At 39.7% G+C, this 27858-nt stretch overlaps 1 protein-coding gene across 1 annotated transcript in view; it reads left to right on the forward strand.

Annotated features, from left to right (window-relative positions):
- Positions 1-26975, forward strand: part of MARCHF11 (membrane associated ring-CH-type finger 11) — a gene marked incomplete at both ends in the record, with an annotated part of 112402 nt that extends 85427 nt beyond the window's left edge. Inside the window, 2 exons of the mRNA XM_081308707.1 lie at positions 4068-4260; positions 26653-26975. Of these exons, the coding sequence (XP_081164833.1) occupies positions 4068-4260; positions 26653-26975 (516 nt within the window). The remainder of the gene's footprint in view (positions 1-4067; positions 4261-26652) is intronic.
- Positions 26976-27858: the final 883 nt, after the last annotated feature.

Here is a 27858-nt window from a genome sequence, read left to right on the forward strand (position 1 = left end):
GGAAGGAACATGTTCAGAGGGACCAGAGCAATGAGTGCATGCACTGGGGAGATTAAAAAAGAGATGAAGCGGAATTGAAGGGTGTCTCCACTGTCTCTTTCCTCCCTCTCCCCCTCCTCCCTCTCTTCTTCTCCTCCCATAACTTTCTTTTACCCTTGTGTAACAGTTGAGGGTCAAGCACTGAGGATATAGGCTGATCCAAATATCCTGTCCTCCTTGATAGAGCTTAGAGGGACAGCCCGCCTTTGATGTTGCCCTGAGGGTTGCATGCAGGATCAGGACATGTCCAATAGGCCAGAGAAGTTGTATGTGGTGCTTTTGGAGTCAGGAAAAGGTGTGATGCTGCCAAGATGGGATGTGTGCCATGGATGTCACCAAAGCTCAGCAGAATTGCTGTACAGCCTAAGGGTTAAGAGCAAGATCTGGGAACCAGGAGGCCTGGCCTGTCTCTCAGCTCCAATCCTGACTTGATGTGTAACCTGGGCAAGTTGTTGAACCTCTCTCTGCCTCAGTTGACTTATCTTTAAAGTGGAGATAATAATTCCCTCATAGAGTAGTTGTGGGGATTCAGAGTTAATTCATGCAACTTGGAGAGATGCCTGGCAGTTAGTGGTCCTAGATGATCGTAGCTGGTGCTGTCAGACTGTCTCTCCTTGTGCACCAAATGAGGTGAGCTTCCAAAGGAGGAGCCCGTTGACTTCACATTTGCTGGGAACAGTGGGTGCAGAGCGTGGTTGTATAGGAGTAAAGAGTTTTTCAGGAACTTGAGTCACATTCCAATATTATAGAAGGAAACAAAATGATAATAATTATTTAGAAGCAATCCAGTTATTGTCATATTACCTTCTTACCCAAAGCCGGGAATCAAGTTAAATGAAAAAAAAAAAAATACACACAGAAACACACACAGACACACTCACACTCCTATATGTCTCTTTAGGGGAGAAAAGTGTGTTTAGCCACTGAAACATTTGTTCAAGTTTCGAATTATCTTAGGAACTTAAATCCAGATCTTGGGTACCATGGGATAGAGAGAGAAGCCCCACGTGACTCATCTGCCACTTTTATTGTCCAAACTAATAATCCATGAACACAGCTCCATAAGAAGATACTGCCTTCTGATAGCAAGGTCTCTGGCTGGTTTCCCACCATAGAAGTCATTTATTCTTCTTAGAAGGAGACTAGGAGCAGTCCCCTCCATGTACATGATGGTAAATATACAAAAGAGTGGCACGTAGTGGGCATGGGCATTGCCAAGATGATGTTATGTCCAAGGGGAAACCTACTCTCAGTACTGTATTTAATAATTTTGATTTCAAAATGATGGTTCATCCTTACTAGCTATTCAGTGAAATGTTGTTAATTTTAGGGTTCACCCGTATATGAAGAGCATCGACTTACCTTTGAACACGTTTGCACATTTGCACCATTACTGATGTAGTTTGTGTTACTATTGGAGCCATATATAACGAAACTTTGTGGGGGTTCTTCATTACAGATTGTGCACAATTTATTTTTCTTTAAAAACAAGCGTTACAGTCTCAAAATGCTACTTGTATCCATGACAAAAAAACAATTTCTATGATAATAGAAATAATTAAGCTTTCCAGTGCTTTGTAATCCAGAGTTGTTCTTTTCTCCCAGCTTCCTGGTGTGGTTTGAAGCACAGTGATTCTAAACTGCCAGAGATTTGAATTTCAAAGCATTTTAAATTTGGTGTCACCAAACAAGTGGGCAGCATCCATGCTTCTGATAACTCTCCTTTTATTCATTCACCTTCCTTCCAAGGAGAGGCTCTACCTGGTGAGTTAGATGCATGCCACACAGGAGACGGAGGGGTCTGACACCTCAGGGTCATGTGTGGCCACCCCAATCCTGTGTCCCAGAAAACTCCAAAGCCACATCCAGCTGTCATCACAGTCCTCCCAAATCAGAGCATCTAAAAGGGATACACCACTCTGTGCCCATGGCTACCATGTTGTTACTCAGCTATCATGAAAGCAAGCTTAGATCAATTTATGAGAAGGTCTAATCGAAGCCATATATTGTGAATTCTGTGACATGGAACTGCCCGAATTTAACTCCACTAAAGTTACATAATGAACCTGTAACATTGTAAGAATTATTGGCAAAAGAAAAATAGATGATAGAGAGGACTTCTCCTCTCTCACTCTTGGCTACCCTCAACTATGATTCATGTGTAAGTGTTTGAGCATGTGAACACCTTGTGAAAACCACACACATGCGCACACACAAACATACACACACACACACACACATACATACACAGAGGACACTCTTGCTGCACAGTGTCCTGTGGCCTGTCATCTACTATGCCATTCTCATCTATCTGATTATGCAATTAATAAATTGATAAAGGGTAAGATGGCATACAGATTAGGTACTGTCCATCTAGGATGGCATTTTATGTTGTTACTGTATTCTTGTATTTAAGACAGATTTTAATGAGAATCAAACTAAATAAGAACAAGATACATTGACACTTTGTATTTGTTTGCTGAACCCAAATTTAAAATGCTTTAAAATTCAGATGACTGGCAGTTTGAAATTAATGTTTGCATCAGGAAGCTAAGACAAAAAAAAACTCTAAAATCATGTTTGGAATACAACATTGATTCATTTGTAGTGATAAAATTATGTTAACTAGTTTAATTATTTATCAGACTGATAAAAGCAAGAACTATTTTTTTGATAAATGAATTTTTGCATTAAAATGAACAGAAGTATCTTTCTTCCAGTAAATAACTGTTTATTGTTTGGTTCGGTCTTTAAAAAGAAAAACGACTTTGGAATATAAAATATTTAAAATGTATGTTGGAATTTAATCTGCAACAAATGCAGAATATAATAATATACTTGAATATGCAAGGTCAAGTATGGACTTAAAATATTATAAGTAGATTATTTATTTTTGGATTATGTATGTATGAGAGCAAAAAAGGAGAGTGGACCATGAGGGAGGGAGGGAATTAGAGGTGGTGATAGTAACAGGATTCAGACTTAAGGTAAGTTAAGCCTTTAAGGAAATATCAAACTCATCCAGTGGACACTGATTGCTTAAACTCACTTTTAAAATAAGGCTGCTTCATGCACCTTGGGATTTTTCTGATCAGCCATGTGTTGTCACAGATGGACTCCAAACAGAGGGGACTAAGATCCTGTCGGGTTCTGTTGCTGACTGGCAAATCCTAATGATAATTCTAGGTTTGTTTCTGTTCCAGACACTTGAAAGTGACAACATGACTAATTAAGCCTCTCAAGTTGGTAGCACCCTTGAAGGATTTTTGATCATTTGTACTGTGAATCCTCTCAAATACTGATATTTAGGAGAACAAATTACTTTACCCAGTGAATAGTGTATGCCAATATAATGCATGAGTTTCCAAGATACTCACATTTGCATACAAATTCTAAATCTTGATAAAAAGACTTCATGGATTACCCATTGGATAATAAAGTCAGTAATATCTGTGCAGATGAAATTCACCACTACCAGATAATGTAAATTTCATGGTTTCCTTATGATTTTTTTTTTACTGTGTATTATCTTAAATGAATTTTTCACTGATATTCTTATATAACTTACTTTTCTTTTTAAAATTTTTTACATGTTTCCTCCCCCCCTTTTAAGGAGCCAGATGTATTAAGAATTAAAAAAATATATCAAATAGAGGAGTTCTTACCATATATTTGTCAGATAAATTTAATTTCATGCATTCATGAGAGATAATAATGTGATTCCCAGGTACTAAATATTCCTCAGCTATTCACACTCAGTACTGTTATCTGAAGTAAAGTAGATTAAACTTGTAGAATGGTGAATTACTAAAAATAATGAAGTTAAGGCAATTCATTAATCTTTATCTGCTTGTCTTTCTTTTATTGCCTGAATGAAATGGAAAAATTCATTTGGGGGCTGATCAGATTGCAAGGGGTCTGGCATTATGAAGAGAAACATGGGGCTGAAAATGTTCTTTTTTTTTTTTTTTTTCCTTTTTGAGTTATATACAGCGTCTTTTTCTCACATGCCTCTGTTTTTCTTTTAGTGGCAAAGCATTTCTATAACACTGGTTGAGAAAGTTCAGATGATTGCTGTAATCCTAGGATCCCTGTTCTTAATAGCGAGTGTGACGTGGCTCCTCTGGTCAGCCTTCAGCCCCTATGCAGTGTGGCAGAGGAAGGACATCCTTTTTCAGATCTGCTATGGAATGTATGGTTTTATGGATCTAGTGTGCATAGGTAAGACCATGACCTTGAACCTTCACCAACTATCAGTAATCCATTTCTTTCAGCGATGATATTTTCACCATTTGGATCTCATATTCATAGAATGTTGCAGTTCACATTATCTTGGTTTTCCAGATAATTGCTTACCTAGGGTCGAGGTGGGTTTCATAATCTGGGCACTTTCCTAAGCAAAGCAAAGCATTTGTATTCCAGTATAGTTTGATAAAATTAGCAGGATAATGCCCGTTTAAAATGGCACCTTCTGCAACTAAAAGGAAAGTTGAAGGGGTTGAAGAAATTATTGGAGTGAGCAATATAAGGGCAATAATTTATTTCTAAGGAAGGGGAGCAAGCCAGTTTCCTTTCACAAACTTGGGGGAAACACATGCTGATGCAGATGGCAATATTGTGGTTGGGGAAGAGAACAGTACCCTAAAAGACCTGTACCCGGTTGTGGCTCAGATTCCCTGGAGGCAGAAAGCACTCCTTGAGAGGTTAGGGATTTGCAGACACTGTTCCTAGTTGGTTCCTGTCTCATTGTTCCACATGATAAATTCAGTGGCTCAGAAAACAAAACCTATCATCCATTTTATAAAATAGACCCTATAGAAAGATTACATCTGCATTTCCCTTGACAGATCTGTCCTTTCCCTAATACCATGAGAAAATGAAAGACAATTCATTCCGAATTCATGTGGTGCCTGTGAGGTGCCACAGGCAGACACTAGGGTCATGACCAGTCAGTTGGTATCAGGGGGTGGTTAGAGTGGGACGCTGAGGTATCACGGGAATTTTTCTGTTCTTATGTGGTTTCCAGCCTCAGGGCTGTTGAAAGAGCTGAAGGAGGGAGGTAGCCATGATTTAAAGCAGTGGTTTCTGAAAGTGTGGTCTCTAGATGGCTGGTAGCAGCAGCACCTGCACATATCCTCAGGTTGCAATCCAGACCTACCAAATCAGAAACTTTCTGGGGTGGAGCTCGGCTGCCTGTGTCTCTTAAATTCTGATGCTAAAGCTTGAGGACTGGAGGTTCCAGGGAATGGGATCAAATGAATTGGTTTCAAATCCTGGACTTTTCTTGGCCAGATCATCTTTCCATGGTTCTGTTTTGTCACCCATAAAATTTGGAATAGTAATCCCTATCGTTTGGGTCAAATAAAGGAAATAACAGTTAGAAAGTAATTATGTGATTAATTAGAAATGGTTGAGCACATTTGAATAAGTCAGAAACATTTAAATAACTTTAGATCACTTAAATTAACGTCTGTACTTATTACAGCCTTAGTTTATTTAACTAGCAATTTCAAAATCCTCAGTTAATTTTTAAAAAGGAACTGTCACTATAAATGTCTAAAATACAATTAGCCAGATTTTCCTTCCTGTTTTTCTTTCTTCCCTTGTCACTAATATAAGATCAATAGGAAAGAAACTCATCAAATTTCAGGCCAGAAAGAAACACAGAAGGGAGGGAAATGTCATGAATAATAGGTAAACTGAACAGATGTTGCCCAAATAATTGAGCTAATCATGTATATGAACATTCTGTATTAAATGCAACAATGCATATGCAAGCATTTAGATATCTGAAATCTCGATTCAGATTTTATCTCTAGTGCAATGTTCTATGTAGAGTCACAAAACTGTTCTACAAATGCAGTCCTTTGACAAGTTCAAAGAGAGTGTTTATTCTTTTGATTTGAATGTTATACACTGTGATCGTCCATAAAGAGAAGCATTTCAAAAAACCAGAAGAAAGGATTTCAAAAGTTCTCACCATAAATAAATGATAAATGCTTGAAGAGATAGGTGCGTTTAATCTGATTTAAACATTACACAAGGCATATATGTATGGAAATATTACATAGTGCCCTGCTTAATAGACAATTTTTATGTTTTAATGTATCAGTTAAAAGTAAATTTTCAAAAAAAAAAGGAGTATGAAAAATAAATGAATCACTATGCTTTCAGTTTAGCTTGGAGGGGGGAAAAGAAAGTTCCAGTTGACTTCTTGATATCATTGAACATTAAAAAGGACTAGGCATTTATTTCCTGGTTAGAAAATCATTTTCTTAAGTTTTATGACTTGCATTTATTATCTCTTAAGTTTTGATGATTGCTGTCAGCATTTTAATCAAAATTAATCAATTTCTGCTTTTAAGGACTCAGATACATGAACTGATGATCTTTGGGTAATACATGACATATTTGGACTTCTCTTTTGTAATTTGAGCATTTGTCCGTTTTATAAAGTAGTTTCTCAGAAATAAAAACAGTTGCTATTTTTGGAGACATTTTGAAAGTGAATTTTAAATACCAACAATACTTTTCATCGTCTTAGTTTATTAAAGCCAAATCCCATCATTCATTGATGTATTTGAATGTTTAAAAAAAAAAATTAAAGAATTCAGATTGAACATTATTTATTTTACTTGGCTTTCTCACTAATTAGTCTGTTCTGAGCAAATCTGATTTCCTTTCTCAAAAAACTGAGAAACGACTATAGTAAAGAAAGTGGTAGCCAACAGGATTATAGCCAGTATTATAGCTCCCGATAATGTTTCAAATTAATTCAGCTGTCTGCTAATTAAATGTAGAAAGTAACAAAAATTACATTGGTTCTACCCTGAATGATACTAACAGGCAGACTTTTAGTGAGAAGCAGGTTTACAACTTTGGGTGCAATTTGCTTAGGTCAGTTTAATAAATGTTTACTAGGAGTGTTCTGTGTGCCAGACACAGTGCTGGATGCTGGGATTGCAAATGAGTCAGCCCCTCTCCTGTCCCCAGGGAGCTCCTGGCCTCCTGGGACTGGGAGAGTTCTAAAGATCAAAATGGATCAAAACGGAGACATTTTGTCAAAGTGCAAAAACAACAAAAAAATGATATTGGGAAGTTGTAGAGTTGGAGTCCCATGCTTATGACTGATAACAAGAAGTGCCACAAGAAACCCTGTGAGGACCACACCTTGCAGAAAGGCCACTGCCACCTCACAGAGAATACTTCCTCAAAGACATCTGCCCATGAGTCGCCTGTTTAATCTCAGTCTGGCATCACCTGTGTTATTGATCCTTAAGCATCCTTGGTTTTCATCCTCGTGGCCAAGGATTAGTGTTTCAGAATACTTGGTGCATTGCTCCTCGTTTTGCCTTTGAAGACTTCCCAGTGCTTCTGCCTCTTGAGTGCCTTCAGTTTGTTGTGACACATATGCTCCCATTGCAATGCCACCCCAGATGAACTTAATCTTGGGGGAATCTCTTTCTGTTTGTTATTTAGTTTGACAGGGAGGACAGGTGTGAAAGTAAGGATCACTGGGCTGTGTCGCTATGGAAGTATGCACAGGAAAATAGTAGCTGGATAATACAGGGAGAGATTAATGCCGGATTGTTGTGTGGAGGGGAAGGTTTCAGCAGATTTTCTGGGGAAGTGACTGCCAAGCTGGGTGACAGCTGAATAGAAACCCCACAGGTGAAGAGGTGATCCCCTTCTCACTGCTGGAGGATGCGAGATTAGCTCTTCATTCAGAGGACTTCAGGATAGCCAGAAACAGTCCTACAACCTTTTCAGACTTGATTATACCTAAATGAGAAGGAACAGATTGACAACTTTGAATGTTCTTTTTAAAAATTCAGAAAATCCAAAGACGATTATTCTAGCATCCAAAAATGTTATAATCCAGCCAGTGTATATAACAGAAAGCAAGAAATTGAATTGTTAAATGAAATTTCAAGATTTGTAGAACATTCATTTACTTGGAGAATTTGGCTTACTTATTTCCAGATAGAGTGAATTTGTTTGTTGATTTCATTCATTATTAATTAATGTCTTTTCTTCTTTCCCAAGATTTTTTTTCCTTGCTATTAGTGTTTCAAGATCAAGTCTGTTCAATAGAATTTCCGCAATGACAAAAATGTTTTGCATCTGTGCTGTCTGATACCATCGACACTAGATAATTTGGGTGTCGGGTACTTTAAATGTGGCTAGGGAGAATGATAAACTACATTTTAAATTAGTTTGTAATTTAAATAGCCATGTGTTACTAGTGGCTGCTGTGTTGGATGATGGAATGGCAAACGTGTAAGGATCTGATGAATATCTTCACCTTGTCTGCATGCATGGTCTGTAGTTCTCAAGTGGAAAAGACCTCTCTGTTCCAGGGGAGATGACAATGAGAGCAAACGCAAAGACTGTCAGAGGGAGAGGAAAGTTGCTTAGAGGCAGACAGAGAGCCTTAAAGGGGAAACATGCTTGGCAAATGACTTTTCTATTACTGAATTTTTTCCAGAAGACTTCTGTGGGTTAAATGTGAATTGATTTTCAACCCACATTTATTTTACAGTTCGTATCTGATTTAAGGAAAGTCAAGTGGGAAGAGATGTAGTTTTAGACTATATTTAGGAAGCTCTTTTAAATATTTGAGTAGATGACATTCAGACTGTGATTGTTCACAAGAAAACTAATATACAGGATTTAAATCTCTGAGATATTGTAGCCGGTGGTGCTAACTCAGAGAGGAGTGAGAACCACTGTAGGGCCATGTTGGCCTCCCAGAGTTTTGCACAGTACCCTGGGCAGGGGATTTGCTTCTTCACACCACACTTTGCACATTGAGAATGTAGGAGGCTGTCACTTCCACTGGTCATGTGACTCAGAGGAAGCCTGTGCCACAAGTTGAACTCATTTATTAATGACTAGAGCTGGAGGGTCTAGGAGATGACCCAGGGGACAGAGAGTCATTTGGTGAGCTTGCATCCAGACACTGAGAGTGGTTACCACGACATGTTAGTGTCACGTAGCTCGGGCCAGGCAACAAACTAAAACCTGTTACACCAGTGGGAATGCCCAAATAGAGGGTGCAGATCATGAACCTAATCTATTAACCATAATGAGTGAGTGGCAAATTCATGTCTGGAAGAGGTTTTGGTCTTCCCTGGAATACTGTGTGAAGGAATTGTTTAAAACATGCACTGATTTTGTTCTTCTACAATTTTCTTAACTGTCCACATAACACACCTTTATCCACTCACCCACATCCCACATAAATTTTAGTTTGTAATTATGAAATCTTTGAAGTTGCGAGACCTTCACTAATACAGTCCTTTTTGTTATGCCGCTTCCCTTGCAAAAATCTTCCGTCGACACTTTAACATATACCCTTGGGATTTTTGTTGTTGTTGTTGTTCAGCTTATACATGTATAGGCACACAGATACTTAGGTATTTTATTTTTCATGTAAATGGGACCATACTATACAATTTGTTGTGCAATCAGTCTTTTCCATTCAACAACATGAGCTCTTTTTCTGTTAAAACATGATTCATTAAATCTTTCACCTACCGATGGATATTTAGGTTGTTACCCATTTTTGCCCTTAGGGACAGTCCTGAATGGACACCTCTTTTACATGAGTATATCTGTAGGAAAGATTCTGATTAGTGGAAAAATCGGAGTTAAGTAAAAAGCACATGTTGAATTCTGAAAAGTCCTTTTAAATCTCCCTCTGAAAACACTTTACAATTTGTATTTCCTCCAAATATATTAGAGTTCCTGTTTTCCACACTTTGCCCACCGTGGATATCATCCCTTTTTGACATTGAAAATTGGTGGTTTCAGCTATATTTAAAATAAACACCAATAAAGTGGTTTTCTTAAAACAGGTTCTCTAACTAAGTTGGTGGTGACAATTTTTATTTAAGAAAATAAGAATAGCCACACTGGTCATGCTACCGGGCATGTGGTCCTGGTGTCTTTCGGGATACCAGGGATGTGACATGCAGAGGTGGACCAGGCCTGCTCTGTAAACACATTCACTAGTTCTTTCTGAAGACAGAATCCAGCAGGAAGGCCCAAGATTAGAGCTCACTGCCTCTCCAAATTCCTGTGTTCTCCAGCTCATTGAGGCTCCCCGGAGTCAGTTTCTTCTATTATATCTTAACACGGAGGAGATTTTACTTTCATTCTGTTTCTTTTTGGCATAGAACGTGCTCCCAGAATTTGCCTTAAGATAAAATGGCCACCCTCTGTCACTTGGCTCTGTGACTAAAATACTGACTAAAATACTAAAATATTTTGTTCTCCATATTACTTTATTTCTCAAAGCACGAGCATCCAGAATGCGTGTGTGCGCACACATACACACACTGTGATAGGCCACCAGGAACAAAAAATATCAGAGCTCTTTTGAAATAATGAAATAAGTATAATATGATTTTTATGCTGTCTTGTTTTTGAGAGCTACAGAGATTAGGGAATTCTAGAAAATAATCTGAGATATAATAGAATGAGACTCAGGTCAAAATGTTTTCTTCTCACTGTACCAATTATATTTAATACTGAAAAAAATATGTTCCTTTTGCAGGGGCTTTGCATTCCCCAACATAAACTTTTGTTTTCCCATATTTTCATTTGAAATAGTTATTTAGAGTCATGTAGTCCTTTTGAAAACACATTTTTCAATAGTTGATCATTTATCTAGCTAAAGCTACTTGGGCACACACACAAAAAAACTAGAGTAACTTGTTGGTAATACATTCACATTCCATTATAGACATCAGAATAATAAATACAACACCTTCCTACAACCTCTGATTGATGATATCAGACATATCTTTACATTTTAAAAAGCCAGGATATTTCTGTCTTTGGATATTGCTTTACTCTACCAATTTTTTCAGGTAGAGAAGTTAAAAGTAATATAAGATTTAACATTTTATTGACATGAAACCTACAAATACACTTCCTAACTGTGATAATTATACAGATAAAAATGATGGATTTTGACAAAAAAATATCAGGATAATCAAACCATAGATATGTTCCAGCAGCAGGAACGGTCACTGTCTAATTAATGACGGGAGAATTTTCTCCTAAAATAGTGCCGTAGATCATCTTCCTTGCTTGAAATGAAGGTAAACCAGGCAGCATAAGCAAAGCATAATTAAGAAACTAATTCTACTGCTATGGAAAAATAAAATTCTAGTACATTTCAAGCAAAATGCAAATGACTTTTAAACTATAACTTTCTAAAGAAGAAATGTTCATGATTTCTGGCACCTCTCAGCATGATTCAGAAGTTGACAATATTTCTTAGAACATTTTAGATGAAAACTATGTCTACTGAGAAGAGTTAGAAAAAAGTTATCATTGAAAGTTGAGATATCACATAATTTAGAGCAAAAACAAGTATTTTCTTTAACCACAGGAGAGCTTCAGGTTCACTAATACATGTTCATAGTGCTTGAAGCAGCTGCTGGTGAGGTTTGTCAAATGTGTGGCCCTTGGGTCATTGTCGATAGGTAGATATTTATGGATAAATTGTAAAATTTATCAAGTAGTTCCAAGTGAAATATGTAAAATTACCAAGAGAACAGCCAGCATTTCTGCACAGAGGGGGTTGGGGATGACTGAATAGAGTGAGCTCCTTCCTGGTCTTCCCTGAGAAGAGAGGCAGGACCACCAGAGGCCATGTGGTTGGACACAGTCCACAGGTCCTTCATGAGGAGTTGGTACCATCGATGCCAGCCTGCATCGCCTTACACATTTTGCTTTGTCAGGGCCACCAAAGCTGGACAGGTCTGCCCCATTAAAAATTGCCAACAATTTCCATCAAAAAGACTTCATGTACATGTATTTTTTTTAATTTAAAAGAAATATTAATTTTCTATTAACACATATTAATTGCACAAATCAATGTGGTTCATTGGCCAGATTCAACCCTTCATCACCCGTCCCCACTCCAATCACCACCACCACAGCCAAGCATGGAATCTAAGCAACTAGGGTCACTCAGAATCTGCGGAGTTCTCAAGGTCAGTAGGTCAGCTCAGAAGGCTGCTCAAGGGTGTGGTGCAGGTGGTAGGAAATACTTTTGCTGTATTTGTCTCATTCTGAGTTTTTTAAAAAGAACCGATGTAGATAAGTCTGCATGAATCACAAAGTATGTGAAAAAAAGAAGCTCAACTTAAAACACTATTTAGCATAATAACCAGGAAAGGTCATTAGCCCAGTATTTCCTTTTTGAATCTCCACATCACTGTAATTTTCCCCTCTAGACATCAGAAGCATGTCAGCCACTTCTGCTCCAGGAAATGCTTTCATTTCCTGAGCTATAATTTGATCGGGGACCTATATCCCTCGGCACCACAATTTGGCTACTTGGGAGACCTTCACCCAGCTGCGTCTGTAGGAGAACAGAAGCATTCTTCTGCTCTTTCCCAGAGCCTTTCCGGGTTTGCCTTCCAACTCCACCCCTGGTGGAGGGCTGTGAGGTTGGCTGTACTGGCAGAATCTGTCACATATGCAGTCGAGGATGTTAGGGGTTTGCAGGGCCGCTGGCTCATTTGGAATTATTTCTTAGACAGAGTGAATGCCTTCATAGGGACAGCGCATTATCCTTGGTTTCCGAATATGTTAGCATGCTTCATACCCCAGGAAATGCCACAGCCTCTTTAGAGAGTCTGAGGCATTTAGTCCGCCTTCAGCCCTATCTGGAGTTCATCCTGGCCAGCTCCAGTTTGTGATGCTTTGCACTTTGAGCACATTCTAGTCGGGACCTTCAGGACAAAGGCAGAGTGGCCCTGTGCAATACAAAAGTGAGGAAAAACAAATCTTTATCCTTTATTTGCTGTGAGGAGTAGGTCATTATCTTTTTTCCTCTGGAGGTACAAATTATAGGGGTTTTTTTATGCCTTAATCATACTGATGTTCACTAATTTGTCTAAAGATTATTATCATGGATATTGCTGCTTTTAAAACCCTAGGAAATAAAATAGAGGGGAACTTTTTTTTTTGCTACTTGCCCTTCAGTGCTTAGAATGGGCTCTTAAAGCTAATTAACCCTTTAGTACTCCCAGGAGAAAACAAAACAAAACAAAAACAAAACCTTAATTCAGCCTTCCCCTTGTGTGACCTTGAAAAATTCAAGTTCTTTTGAAGAAACATTACCATAATTAGCAGAACCGCAACAGAATAGTATGTTGGTGTAGTTGACTTCCATTTCCTCTGTAGGGAATCAGTACACATCTGCTGTGTCTTTCAGTTCGGGGCCTTCTAACCAAGGAGGTAGGTGTCAGTCACCTATTGAGCCAACCTCCATGGTGTGCATCCTGTGTGCTAATCAATGTAGAGATATAAACAGAACAAAGGCTGGTACACAGAAGCCCAAGACCCAGAGCCAGCCCACTGCCTGTTTCTGTAGAGCTCACGATTTAGGCAAATTACATCACTTTTAAACTTCAGTGCCCACACAGTGGTGCCAGGACGCGGCCCTACCAAGTCATTATTGTTCTCTGTATGAGAAGTTGCGAGAGGCCCTGAAGGTTTGCACAGCTAAAATATGCACTCGCTGGTGCTTCACTGTTTGTTGAAACCTGGATTATAGAGCGCTACCTGCTTTCCACTTGCTGCAGGGAGATACTGAGGAGACAAAGTGATTCATACACAACCTGAAACGTGCCGGGAGAAAAATAGACATGAGAACTGATGGGGGAAGGTTCATCGTGCTTAGAGTCAGCAAAGTCTCTGGGGAGGAAAGAAAATCTTGAGCTAAAATTTGTCAAAAATGTTTTCATTAGTTCATTATACTCATACACAGTATTTGGGTTCCTTTTGACACCCTTACACATGCACGGAGTATAATTTGCTTCATTTCAGTTTCTAGTCCTTTTTGTCTCCTGTTCCCCTCCTCTACTCTACAGATCGTCCTCCTATTTATTCATTTTTTAAACATTGGTGCCTTATGAATATACATGAAAATGGAATTCGCTGTGGTATATTCATCCATGGGCATAGCATAATTTGGTCAATTTCATTCTGCGGTTTCTTCTTTTCCCCGTCCCTCCTACCTCCCCATCAATCTCCTTCCTCTACTCCATCAACTCCATTTCTGTTTTTGTGGGACCCTCTGCCCTTTTATTTCTTATTTTGCTCTAGCTTCTGCATACGAGAGAAAATTTTGACCTCTGACTTTCTGAGTCTGGCTTATTCCTTGATGACATTCTCGAGTTCCTTCTATTTACAGAAAATTCCATATTTTATTCTTCCTTATGGTTGAGTAAAACCCCAGTGTGTGTGTGTGTGTGTGTGTGTGTGTGTGTGTGTATTACATTTTCTTTATCCTTTCATCTGTTGATTGGCACCTGGGCTGGTTCCAAAACTTGACTATTGTAAATTGTGCTGCTATAAACATTCTATAAACAGTGACTATATCACTGTTGTATGCTGATTTTAGTTATTTTGGATAAATACCAAGGAGTGGAATTGCTGGGTAATATGGTTTCATTCCTAGATTGGTGAGGAATTTGATCAAAATTTAAAGAGCAGGAATTAGCAAGGGTCCCAGAGAGAGGCACCTGCCTGGACCTAACAATGCATGCACGATATCATTTTGTCATTTTAAAAGATTCACGTGAAATTTAATGTGGAAAGAGCACAAGATGCTTGTTGGGAGAGTAGCCCCGAGGAAGTAAGGCCTGATCATGAAGAAGGACCCCATGGGTGGAGCTTGGGAGTGAGACCACACTGAAAGCTCAGGAGCCCCCAAAAGACTGTGGGTGGGGTGATGAGCTTGATGTTGGAAAAAGACCTTTGCAAACAACAAAGCTTGAAGAGGTTTCATATCTGGTAGGTGAAGCCAGCGTCTGTAGGGCGAGACACGCAGCACAGTGAGACAGGATGGGCAGGCTGAAGAACAAGGCCAGAGAAAGGAAGCATGCCAGCTCGAGGGGGGACTTCTGGGAGGAGGAGCAGGTGGCCCACAGTGCCAGACACCATGTCCAGGGCAAGTGAAATGAAGCCAATATTTGTTCATGTTTTGCCATTTGGGATGGATAGATAGAGGCGAGGGTGCAGTAGGTTGAGGATGGCTGGGAAGGACGTTGACCAAGCCTGGCTGATAAAGGATCCAGGGAAATGAGGGCAGAGGCTGTGGGGGGATTGAGGAGGGCTCGTTGGTTTTAATGGTAGAGTTAGGCAAGAACAAACAGCAAGAACGAAGACCCAGGAGATCAGAAGGAAGACTGATGATCCAGGGGTACGAAGGGGTAGCTTCGTGTCACAGAGAATGTAGAGGCCTGGAGCCCAGCACCCAGAGGGCGAGTTTGCCTTGCCCAGGAGAGAGCCCATGCCTCTGAGGGAAGGAGTGGGCACAGCTGGAGAGGGCTGTTGCTGAGATGGTCCCTGTTTCTCAGTCAAGAAGATTTCTGGTCAGTTGCTCAGAAAAGGCACAATGTGGGGAGAAAGTTTGAGGAGAGAAGAAATGTGATGATCAGCCACTGGGGGTGCTGTGGACACAGGAGAAGCCAAGGGGGTGAAGAGCTGTGAGCATGGCTGAGGGCCCTCCGGAGGCTGCAGCAGCAGGACCCCATTCTGCACAGTCATCAGCAATAGGATGGGCGCGTTTCAGAGCTTGGAGTTTCATTGGTTTCTGGAAGGACAAGGCCTGGCTGGGGTGGAGCAGGAATATGCACGTCAGGCTGTGGACCCTGCATCCACATGGACACGTGGACATTAGCCTTCCTGGTCTAGGAGCCACAGGACAAATGATGGGTGGTTATGGCAGTAACTGAGGGTCAGGAGAGATCACTTTCTGTGGAGCCGCTCTGTGCACGAATGTGCCCATGTGTGCTCTCTGTGTGGCTCTACTGTGTGACAACACAGCTTTCCAGGAGAGTGATTGTGGGAATGCTGGCTATGTGAGGCTTGAGAACAAGGACAGCAACCTAGGGTATCCCTGAGTACTCTAAGCTAAAGCAAGGTCCCTAAAGAGGCTGAATCAACATGAGAAGAAAGAGCAGAAAGCAGATTGCGCAGCAGTGGGGCCAAACCATTTCAAGAAAAGCCATCTGCACCCATGCAGGACCATGGGAGAGGCAGCTTCCCGAACCCCCAAACCTGGCATTGTTTTTCACAGCTGAACTCTTCTCTGGGGGTTTCCTGGCCTTGTACCACTTGTACCACGTGACAACAGAGAACTTTCTCACTGAAGGGAATGTAAACACGAACATTCTTTTAAATAATGATGTGCACTGTGGGTGCTGACTGGGAGAGGGAGACAAACCCATAGGTCATCAGGAACCACAGAAGTGAGCATAGAAACCAAGCCCCTGTAGATTTTCAACTGCTTCCAAGTGAGTAGACAAAAGGTTATAAAAACCGTGCCTCCAGGGTTATCTAAGATCAGAGTTACTATGATCTGTGCATCAGTCTAAGCTCTTCACCTCATCTTTCTCACTTAACCCTCACAAGGACCTCATACTGCATGGCTCCTGTTATCATTTCATCTTGGAAACAGGAAACCTGAAGTGCAAGAGGGAGTAATTTCCCCAGGGTTACACAGTCTGGAAGCAGGGCCCAAGATTGGAATCCTGTTACTCCAGAGAGTGTACAACGAGCACAAATATTTACACGACTCAGTTAAGTGTATTTATTATTTGGCTAAAAAAAAATTCTCCTTAGAAACCAACCTTGAATGACTAATATGTAAAATGCTGTGGTCTATGCAATAAAGTAAAGCTACTCAAATTCCTGTCTTAAACAGAAAGACATGACAGAGAGAACAGATACCTTTTCTAAGAATGCAGGAGCTAATTTAAGATCAGAAAAGGAGAAATTTGTCCCTAAAATCCCAAAGTAATATAGTTATTTTGTGAAGTCTTTATTAATTTATTCAAAATAATTGAAGCCAATGGCATTTGGAAACATTAGTAAAAAGAAGGAAGGCATGTATGAAATATACTCTAACAAAATCTATTTCTCTTTCCATTGTTATGAGTGAAACTATTTCTTAATGAGAATTATCTATGTAGAGAATCACATTTCAACCTTGAATCTTCTCACCCGGTCATGAACAGAATATTAAAGAAACTGAGCATTTTTACATTCAGGTTAAAATTTCCATTAATATTTTCAATTGAAAATCTCTTGCTGGCATCATGAAATGAAAGCGAAGAGTTATAAATTTTAATTATGCTTAGATGATAGCTTCTGTTTAGAATTTTTACACATTGACTTTACAGTCTTAGAGAAAGACAAAAAATTCATAGCCAACAGAATTAAAATACCATATTCGAAGCCACAAAGATAAATAAATTTTAATTAGATGTTTTAACGTAAATTTTTAAAAATATTGTTCTCAAAGTGACCAGCATGCAGGTACGTGGTGAATTTTGTAGTAGAAAGTTTGTCCATTGCAGAAGAAATGCAAAATTATTTGTATTTTCTTCCACTTCCTATTAGGAAAAGTCCACATAATCTCTAAGAACTGGGTTTAATTCATGGACTAGAATGTGGGAAACAAATGGAAATCTACCAAAATGATTTCAAGTCCTAAAAGCTTTAATTAACACAGAAGATAGATATCAACATTGCTTTCTTAACCAAAAAATGTTTTCACAAAATCAGAACTAGCAGAGTTATTTATTTTTATGAGTTATGCAGGTTTTTGTCATCCCCTGTCTCCTATGACACTGTGTATGCTTTAAGAGATTGGAGAAAAATTCACCCATTTTAGTCTTTGGTGTTACCAAAAGGAAATTTTGTCTATTGATTCCTCTGACGGCTGATGATTTTGTGGGCTGAAGAGACTGTAGTGATGTTTAGCTTTGGCCAGAAATGGCTCCTGAGACCAGAGTTCCTGCAGAACTAGCCGAATGGACCAGGCATCCAGGGTCTAGTTCAGTTCCTGGGTTCAGAAACTAACTATGGACCCTTGAGCCAGTCACACAACATCCCATCTCTGGGTCCCAGAGTCCTCATTCTCCCAAGTGAAAAAGTTGGATTACATCATACCCAATTTTTTAAAAAAATTTTTATTTTAAATTCCATGACCATATGTGCCAGCCTCTTCTTGGTCTTCCGACCCTTGTGATCTATGATGCTTCCCCTTTGTCACAAGATATTTTATCTGTCCCTGAACTGAGGGGCACAATGATAATTCCTGCAACTGAAATTAAACTAATACTAGTCTGTGCTTCCTGTTACAGGAGCCCTCTAAGAGATCTTTATTATAATCTATAAAAGTATTGGTCTCATTCCTTTATTTCTTTTATGGAAAAAAAATCACAACCATAGACCATTTTTTTTTTTGCAGGCATTATTGGGCTAGAAACTTAGATGATTTAGTGATTCTCTTTTCCAGTGAATTATTTGAATCCCTTTTAAAAATTTCACCACACCATATATTTTATAACCCATGGTGGAGCTTGCAGCTTTTGTGGAATATTATGTGAATGTGCCGATGGTGTATTTATGCTCCAAGGGTTAGCAGTTGAAACTCAGGATAACTTCCAATCTATCTACCAAGAAATAAAAAATAATAATAAAATAATTGATTAATGGATTGGCCCTTAGAAAACAAATAGTGAAATAAATGGACAGCTTCTTCTCTCCGTTTTGCCTGGAAATAGCAGAGAAGAATCCACAGCTGCCTCTTAGGCCAGGGCATAGTCATTTTATAAGTATTTGGGTTCCTAATTGCTTGATGCAAGCCAAAAAGACAGTGGGGGAGAGGGCTACAGTTTCCTGGGGAAGAACACAAACGTTTATAAAGAATTTTCAATTCTTTTTTTTTATAAAGAAATTTTAACTCTTTTCTTTCTGCCATTCCGTGTGTGTGTGTGTGTGTGTGTGTGTGTGTGTGTGTGTGTATTTTTTTCCCTTGAGGCTAAAACCCATGTTTCATGAAATATGGGCACTGACTCCTAAACCCTTTCCAAATCTAGTTTTGAAATGCATGTCTCAGTCTGTCTTTGGTGTCATAAAATATTAGTTTAATGTTTCAAAGAACAACACTTGACACATTGTTCTGTTTCAGTGGCACTAGTGCAGCTAGATTAAGTCAATCCTTGCCATCCCTTAGATTCCTGGGATGGGTACCCTCTCCTTTATCTCTCCCTCTCATTTAGGAAAGACTGAGTTCTTGGCCTGTACCAGGCCCTGAAGTGGGAATTGATATCCACAGGCAAGAAGGGTGAGGTTTCCATTGTAGGGAGCACACTGCTGGTTAGGGATCGTGGGCATACAAACTGTTTCAGTACAGGTGTCAAGTAAAACAGGGACGGTGCATCCTGTGCACAGTGGTAGATGGTAGAAGGAGCAGATGATTGGTTTTATTTGTATCAGAGAAGAACGTGTGTGAGAATCTGGATCTTGACGCATGATTAATAGCTCATCCTACGAATGTCCGAATGGAAGTTCCAGGATCTTCTCTGTTTTATGGTTTCAGCTCAGGTTTGCTAAGAAGACAGAATGGGCAAAATTTAATGCAAGAGACAGCTTTCTGATCCAGCTGACTTGGATTAGGGTCATCTGCTGAAATAGGGACTGCAGGACAGAGCCAATTCAACCTGTGTCACCAGCTTGTTCATCATCAATTACTGAGCAAAAGACTACTCTCCATATGCAAGTGGGCCCTGCAATCTCATTCTGAATCCAGCAGCGTGTCATCAGTGCTGCAGATCCAGTGCAAACATGCCCTGCCTATCCAGCCTGGTGACTGCAGGCCTTGTGGAGCAGAGAGGCAGTTCACAGAAAGAACACCAAGTTCCTTTTGTGCACTCTCAAGAGAATCTCTGTGACCCTCAGGGCCTTCACTTATTGTGAACGGGCTTCCCTTCACGTGTGCTGCTATCTGCCTTAGGGGGTGGGATGGCTTGCACCATCAGTATTTGGATATTAGCCAGTCTCTAGCATCAGGGTGGTGTGTGTGTGTGTGTGTGTGTGTGTGTGTGTGTGTGTGTGTGTTGTGGGAAGCTTCTGAATAATTCCTTGTCCTTACCAGGTTTCTCACACACATGATTGTACTGCCAGTGGTAATGATAAATCTGTTTGAGCCCCTGAGCTGTTAGGTTTCATGATCAGCATTCGATTCTCAACCTGGTCCTATGACTTTTACTTTGTTCTAGACAATTCTGAGAGGAATCAAGATCTTATCATTTAAAATTACCAATAGAAAAATCAACACTTCTTGAAAGTGCATTTTATATGGACTATTTCTTCACATCATTTGCTTCACATTATTAATGGATACCATGTCCAATGGATACATTGGACATAGTATCCATTAAAATCCCCATATATTTTTAGCACATTGTGCTTCCCAGAGGCATAGAAATTCATGAAACTTTGTTTTGTGAACCTGGTGACTTTTGTGATGACACATATATTACCTGTCTTCATCTAAATTTTTTCTTGGATGTTCTTGTATATTGATGTACAGATTCAGTCCATCAGGAAAAAAAATAAACATTCTGTATATATAGAAATAACTATTATTTCTGGTTACTTCTCCAAGATTCACATTAACAAGATATTTAAACTTGTGACATGTTGGGAAATAGTGTTAGTAGAGCTAATGTGTTTTATTACATTCTAGCAAAAATTCCAGCAGAGGGTACCATGGACCACAGACCTGTTTGTTTAATCCTTTGAAGCCACCATTCTATGGCCTTCACCAAAGAACAGAAATTTAGGAGTTAAAAGTCGGACCTGCCATGCTGTATTTACAAAATATGGGATAAATTGTTTTTATGCTATACAATTGGCCCTCCCTAACTGTGGGTTCCATATTTTGGATTCAACTAACTCTGTATTAAAAATATTTAAAAAAAAAAAAAAAAAGTAAGGCCTGTTGCTGAGATAGGCCCTGAGCTGTTCTAGAACTCAGGATCAAACAGGACCCAAGTCTCCAGCATGGGTCTGGTCACACTCACTTCCCAGGAGGACACAAGGTTTATTTACAGGCTTCAAATATGACAGAGAGAGATAAGAATGCTGGCAAAGGAGAAAAGGTAAAATTAAGCCGGAAATCTTGGACAATTTTATAACCAAGAGCCTTTTCTGCCAGACACCTGCTATGAGGTAAAGCCCAGGGCTTTACCTGGGTTCCTTTGTAGTTCCTCTGCCTTTTCCTGGGGGCCTGCATTTCCTGGGAAAGCTGAGGGTGGGGGTAACTCACCCAGCACCCAGCAGACAGACAGCTCCGGGCAGGCATCATCACATTGCGGCCTTCAGGTACAGCGCCCCGCCCATTCTCTCCTGCGGGGGGGGGGGGGGGGGGCGGGGGGGGGGAGAGCTGTTTCATTGTCATCTTCTGCATCTAACAGTGTCAGTGACATACAAGGATATTGAAGGTGGCACTAATTGTATAATTTGGCTCAAACTGAAGCCTCCGGGACTTAATCTACTTTGAGAATGGTGGGGGGAGGTTTATCTATAAGGTCTCTTATGGTCAGTGTAGGTGGCTTTAACAAAATCTATAGTCTGAGTGGCTTAAGCAACAATTTCTCTTTCTTGTGGTTCTGGGAGCTGGGAAATACAGGGTGTTGGCACAGTTGGTGTCCCCTGAGGGCCTTTGTCTTTGCCTCCTGTCAGCTCCCGTCTTCTCATTGTGCCGTCATATTGCCTTGGTGTGTGCACACACAGAAAGGGAGGGGGAGAGGCCTCTTTTATGTCTCCTCTTCTTTTTATAAGGGCATTTATCTCACCATCATGACCCCACCTCATGACCTCACGTAACTCTGCTTACTTCCCAAAGGCTACCTCCAAATACTGTCACATTGGGGATTAAGGTTTCATCACGGGAATACCAGGGGAACACTGAGATAGTTAGTCCACATTGATCTCTTAGTTGGTCATTCTACAACTAGAAGAGACCGCCATACACTGGAAGTTTATCATGGATAAGACTGAGGTACTCAGGGTTTATACTGAGACGAATTTGAGTCTGATTTTAGCACCTTTGTGATGTAAAAATGGTTAAATCTCTTTAGGTCTCAGTTTCCTCAAATTGTTCCCTGATAGTTACAGCATCTATTTGTAGAGTTGCTGTCTAGGTTAAGTGAAAATCAAGCATTTAAAACTCTTAGGACAGTTCTTGGAGCAAATTTACCCCTGATAAAAATTTAGCTTATAATTTTTGAAAAATAATTACAGCTACCCCAACCAAGGCTGAGACTGGTGACACAAGGAATGGCAATGTTTGACTAGTAGTTTGATTGTTAATATAAGATAAAACTTATTTGAAAATAAATTTTTCAACCTTTGTTCAGATGTTGAAGTAGACAGACAAATCAGGTGTGTGTTTGTGTGTGTGTGTGTGTGTGTATGTGTGCATGTGTGTGTGTGCATATGTGTGTGTGTATACCTACAGGTGTGTGAGCAGGTGACCTTATGTACCTTGATCTTCCCCTCATTTCTTTGGGTAATTAATTCTTACCTATTGATAGAATTTCAAAACAAACACACCATTTAAAATTTTGAATATGTTTCACTTATATCTTTTTTAAAAATTTTGTTATATATGACAGTGGGAATGCATTACAATTCATATTACACATATACAGCACAATTTTTCATATCTCTGATTGTATACAAAGTATATTCACACCCCACTCGTGTCTTCATAAATGTACTTAGGGAATGATGTCCATCTCATCACACCATCTTTTTTACCCTCCTGCCCCCTCCCTTCCCCTCCCACTCCTTTGCCCTATCTAATCCTCCCATGTTCCCCTTCCCAACTCCACTAGGAATCACTTATACCTTTTTAAAATTTTATTAAAACCAGAAACTATTTAGGCCTGCTTTGTTTTTCAAGATTATTCCCTAACAAAAATGTTCCTTTGCACACCAGACAGGATATATTTCAGTTAAACCCCAATCCCTCCCCTCTTGCGATTCAGAAACACTCCAGGACTCTCCAGACCCCAAATTCCTATAAATCACACTTTGTGGACATCTGTGTCATCTAGTGTAGCTTAGTATCTAAAATATTTTGCCTTTACATTTTACAGAAATTGTCATTTCTTTTCCCTGCAGACTTAGTGACTCAGATGACAAAGCAAATCCAATCCTATTCTCATATGATCTGAAATGTCCAGGTGACAAATTCATTTGATTATCAGTAAGAAAGCATACTTGCATGGTTTTTAAAGGCTGGATTTTCTAGGCACTCTTGGATTGAATACCCAGTGTCAAAAATAGAATAGAATAGAATAGAATAAATAAAATAGAATAGAATAGAATAAATAAAATAAAATAATAAAATAAAAACTAAAGGCTGGATTTTCAACATGGGAAATAGACTTGAATGAAGCCTTACCCCTAGATTTATCGTAATCATGTCCTCTCATAACTGCTAGTATAAAAGGCATTTGCCACAACTCCAGAGCACAAAGAAGAAAGGGGTGAAATGCACTGTAGAGGGTGGATGGAGTTCATTATATTTCTGGGAAATCTAAGCTTGCAGAAGGCAAGGAGTGATTCTCTGTGCCCATGAGAGCAAAATGAAATCTAAACATCACTCATAACTTAATGCGATTAAGAAGCTGCCCGTGGAGTTGGAAATTCAAGAGGACTGTGTGTGTCCTCAGGAGAACTTCAAGTGTTTTTTCCTTGGTTAAATTGTGTTCAGAATGTTCTAGAAAGACCTCTGGGGCTTGTGTCTGCACATTGGGTGGATTTATGCATATAGAAAAGAAATACCAGGAATAAATATTGTCCCAGTAGGTGAGTTTAAACTCTAGTAAACCACCTGATTCCTGGCCTTTCAAAAGAAATCAGTAAAAAAGGAAGAGGATCCTGAGAAAGAGTAGTTTCTACTGGTGAAGCCACCCCCACCCCGCTTCTCACTGTACTTAGTCACAGTCAACCTGTCTCAGTCTGTAAATGTCTCATGATTAGTGTGAATGAATATCCCTCGCTGCATAGATTCACTATTGATTTTTAATTGATAATAGTGTCTTGTAGTTATATAGTACCATCTCAGAGGAAATCTGGGGGCTTTATAGTTGATGAATTCCAATTTATCTTAACACTCTCCTGATGAATGTAAAAATTAGGTATTTCCAATTGCTTTCAAGAGGGAAAAAGAGATCCAGCAAGGTTAAATTATGGCCATGGAGAATTTAGAAAGCTAATAATAAAATCACCAACTAAAATCTAGTAGTCCTAACACATGTTTCCTGAAAACTTCTGGTCAATTAGGTCAACATTGACTATTTCTTTGGAAAAAGAATTTGGTCAAAACAGTTTTCCAAAATTGTTATGATTGACAGCAGTTTACATCTGCTGTACCTGGCAGTGTTCAATAATTGGGCTGAATGGATTTTTGCTTATTAGATCAGGTACAGTTTTTAGTCCTATGTTAATATGTTTGGAAGCTTTGAAGTCACATGTATCAGGTTATCTTCTGGTAAAGGAGCAATGTAAAACTTGAATTCTGAGATTGGGTAGGTAAAATCCTGATATTTCAAGGTGTGGCTGTCTCCATCACCTCCCTGACATTATTTTAGCTGACCAAAACTTGCTTTCTCGAACAAAAACACAATTCAGACACTCCTTGTATATATGGGAAGATCACTACCCTTCTTTCAATTAGCCATTCCTCTAGCCTTGGAGATATGGGACTGAGTTTTTCCTCCTTCCTCCATTACAGTTGCTACCCATTTTTCCTCTGAGTTCATTCCTTTGTCCCTCTGTACTCTGCTTACTGCTACTCCAGTCTTCATGTATAATACAACAGCCTCCTTTGTTTCCCCAAATTCCTCAATCCATTTCAGATTAATTTTCCTAATTATTTGTAATTTTTGAAATAATTGTAATTTTTGAATCCTACTGGCACAAAAATATACAGAATAATACTTGCAACATCTGTATCCAATCACTTTATTAAAAAATTGCAACATTTGGGATACAGTTGAAAGCCTTCCTTGAAGCCGGCTCTCAATCTTGTTTCTTTCTCTTCCTTCCCATTATCATGAATTTAGTGCTTGTTTTTCTCATGTGTACATTTATACATTCACCATATGTGTGTGTGTGTGTGTGTGTGTGTGTGTGTCTCCAGAAAAATGTAGAATCATTTCTTTCAGAAACTTTCATTTTCTCATCATGACTTTCATTATGGTTTTGAGACTCATCCATGTTTCTGGGTACAACTCTGTACCCTTTATGTCATTGCTGTCATTCATTGGATTCATGTTCTGCAATTGCTTGCCATTGTTTTCTTCAAATACAGATAATCATGCAGTAATTTTTTTTTTTTTTTTGTACTGGAGATTGAACCCAAGGATGCTTTACCTCTGAGCCACATCCCCAGCCCTTTTTTATATTTTAGTTTGAAACTGGGTCTTGCTGAGTTGCTTAGGACCTCCCTAAGTTGCTGAGGCTGGCTTTGAACTTGGATCCTCCTGCCCCAGCCTCCCAAGCCCCTGGGATTACAGGTGTACACCTTATTCACATGCTTCCTTATTCACGTTTATGGAAGTTTCTCTGGGGCAGGTACCCAGGGCTCTGAATGCTAGGAGGTTGCAGTGCTCATTAGGTGGAGGATGGTGCTCCTCTCACAGGCCACACTCCCCCTAAAAACAGACTCTTAGTTGACCTCTCGACTGATTTTCAGTGGAATTTCAGTTTCCCAAAGAGAAGAGACCTTCTCCACTTATCTATCTGAAGGGACGGACATTTGTTCCAGGTACGCCTTTCATCAAGAGGAGTCACAAGCTCAACAACTTTTGGGGCTACGTGCTGAACAGTAAATGTGCAAAAGTCAGGCTGTGTGCTGGGTGTGGAGAGGACGGTAGGATGGTTCCACACACAGTGAGCAGTATTGGACTCATGGGTCACTGGTTTGTGGTCCCTGAGATTCTCTTATGACCTGAAAGTCTGCCTCAGGAACATGTAGCCATCAGTCTCACTTCCCAGCGGCCAAGACCCAGGACTGTGGAGTCAGCCTGCCTGTGTTTGCCTCCCTGCTCCAGCACTTCTGGTTGTGTGTGCTTGGGCAAGCCCCCCCCCCCCATCCCTGGGCTTTGGTTTCCTTGCTTGTGAAGCGAGGGAAATGCTAGTGTTTCCTTCACAAGGCTGTGTGAGAACTAAATAGGATAATATACATAAAGCTCAACTAGCTATTCAATAAACTTTTGTTGCATTGTTGAGGAAAGGACAAATAACAAAAAGGGTATACTGTGTCTACTGTGTGTCAGGCATTGTTTTAGACACTGGGGAGATGGTAGTGATCTTCATATCTGTCTCTTTCCTAATTTGTCAGTTGGGTGCAAGCCCCCTAACATACTGTGTGGCACACAATGGACACAATGTTGAATCAATAAACAAATTTAATGATTCTTCTAAAGAAATGTTAAGTGCCCAAGGTGTGTTCTCTTGCCTCAATGGAGCAAGTAAATTATACCGATGGCTGCTTAACTCTACATGGTAGTTACTTTTCGAATATTGATTCTTTCTGTATGATATGGGTGGTAGCTTGTCAGGAGTCATAATATTGGCATAGTCAGAATACTGTATTTTGATGGGGATGAATAACACAGAATGGACTGTTTCTTGAATCCCCCTTTTTAATACAAAGTAAGATTCCCGACTTTTGATCAGGACATCTTATTTTCCCCCCTTGGATTTCAGGTCTCATTGTTCATGAAGGGGCTGCAGTTTACAGAGTGTTTAAACGCTGGAGAGCGGTGAATTTGCACTGGGATGTGTTAAATTATGACAAAGCCACAGACATTGAAGAGAGCAGCCGGGGAGAGTCTTCCACGAGTAGGACTTTATGGTTGCCACTGACGGCTCTGCGGAGCAGAAACTTGGTCCACCCAACGCAGCTCACCTCGCCAAGGTTCCAGTGTGGCTACGTGCTCTTGCATCTCTTCAACCGGATGAGGCCCCAGGAGGATTTGTCAGAAGATAACAGCTCGGGAGAGGTTGTGATGAGAGTGACTTCAGTGTGACAAACACATTTGATGATGCAGTGCGGACCACCCTGCACATTTCGGAATGTAATTGCAATGAATGGAGAAACCATAGCACTTCTAAAAAAACACACATCTATGAACTTTTTAAAATTTATGCTTTTTATATGAACATTTGAATTGCAAATACATTTTTCTGAAAAAAAGAGAGTCTTCTTGTTCTTTGTTTTCTGATTTGTCACATCTTTTATAAGTTAGTACTTGAAATCATTATACATATAATTTAACTCTATTGGGTTAAAAGAATGATGAAAGTTATCCTTAAGTCAAAACTATTTTTTCTTGCTTCTTTTAAATATATTTTTACCAAATTTCCTGCTGCATGTGTAATTTTTCTGACACAGTACGAATGCAGAAGCGGTTTAGAGTGCTGTGGGAAGACTCCCAAGTGCCTATCAAGGGTACAGAACAGGCGCTGCTGTGGCTCTCAGGGCTGGGGCTCCTTGTGCCTCGTGCTGTTGGCAGGATTCAGTGTGGCTTTTTAATGTGATGAAAAACAACTGGTCGCCAGCAATGCAAGTTCTAGGAACGGCACAGAGAGCATCTCAAAGAATAAATAGGAGCAAAATAATATGGTTTTATTCCAGTTCATATTAAATGGCGAGGCTGACTAATTCCAGTTCTCAAAGCTCCCATTGCACCATATACGTGTTATAATAATACTAACCCAAAGATAATGCTGCCTCGAATTGGCACAGACCGTTAATAGACCCATCACAGTTAGTTCCATTAATTAGTGTCTTGAATTATCTGAGCACCATCTTAATTAGATTTTTCCTTTTGAAAAACCGTATGTATCTTCCTAATCATTTAAATATATTCCTATTACTTGGTCTAATGAAGTCCTAAAAAGTATGTTTGC

The sequence above is a fragment of the Spermophilus citellus genome (genome assembly GCF_964194105.1).
Source record: "Spermophilus citellus genome assembly, chromosome: 1".
In the NCBI taxonomy this organism is placed as follows: Eukaryota; Metazoa; Chordata; class Mammalia; order Rodentia; family Sciuridae; genus Spermophilus; species Spermophilus citellus.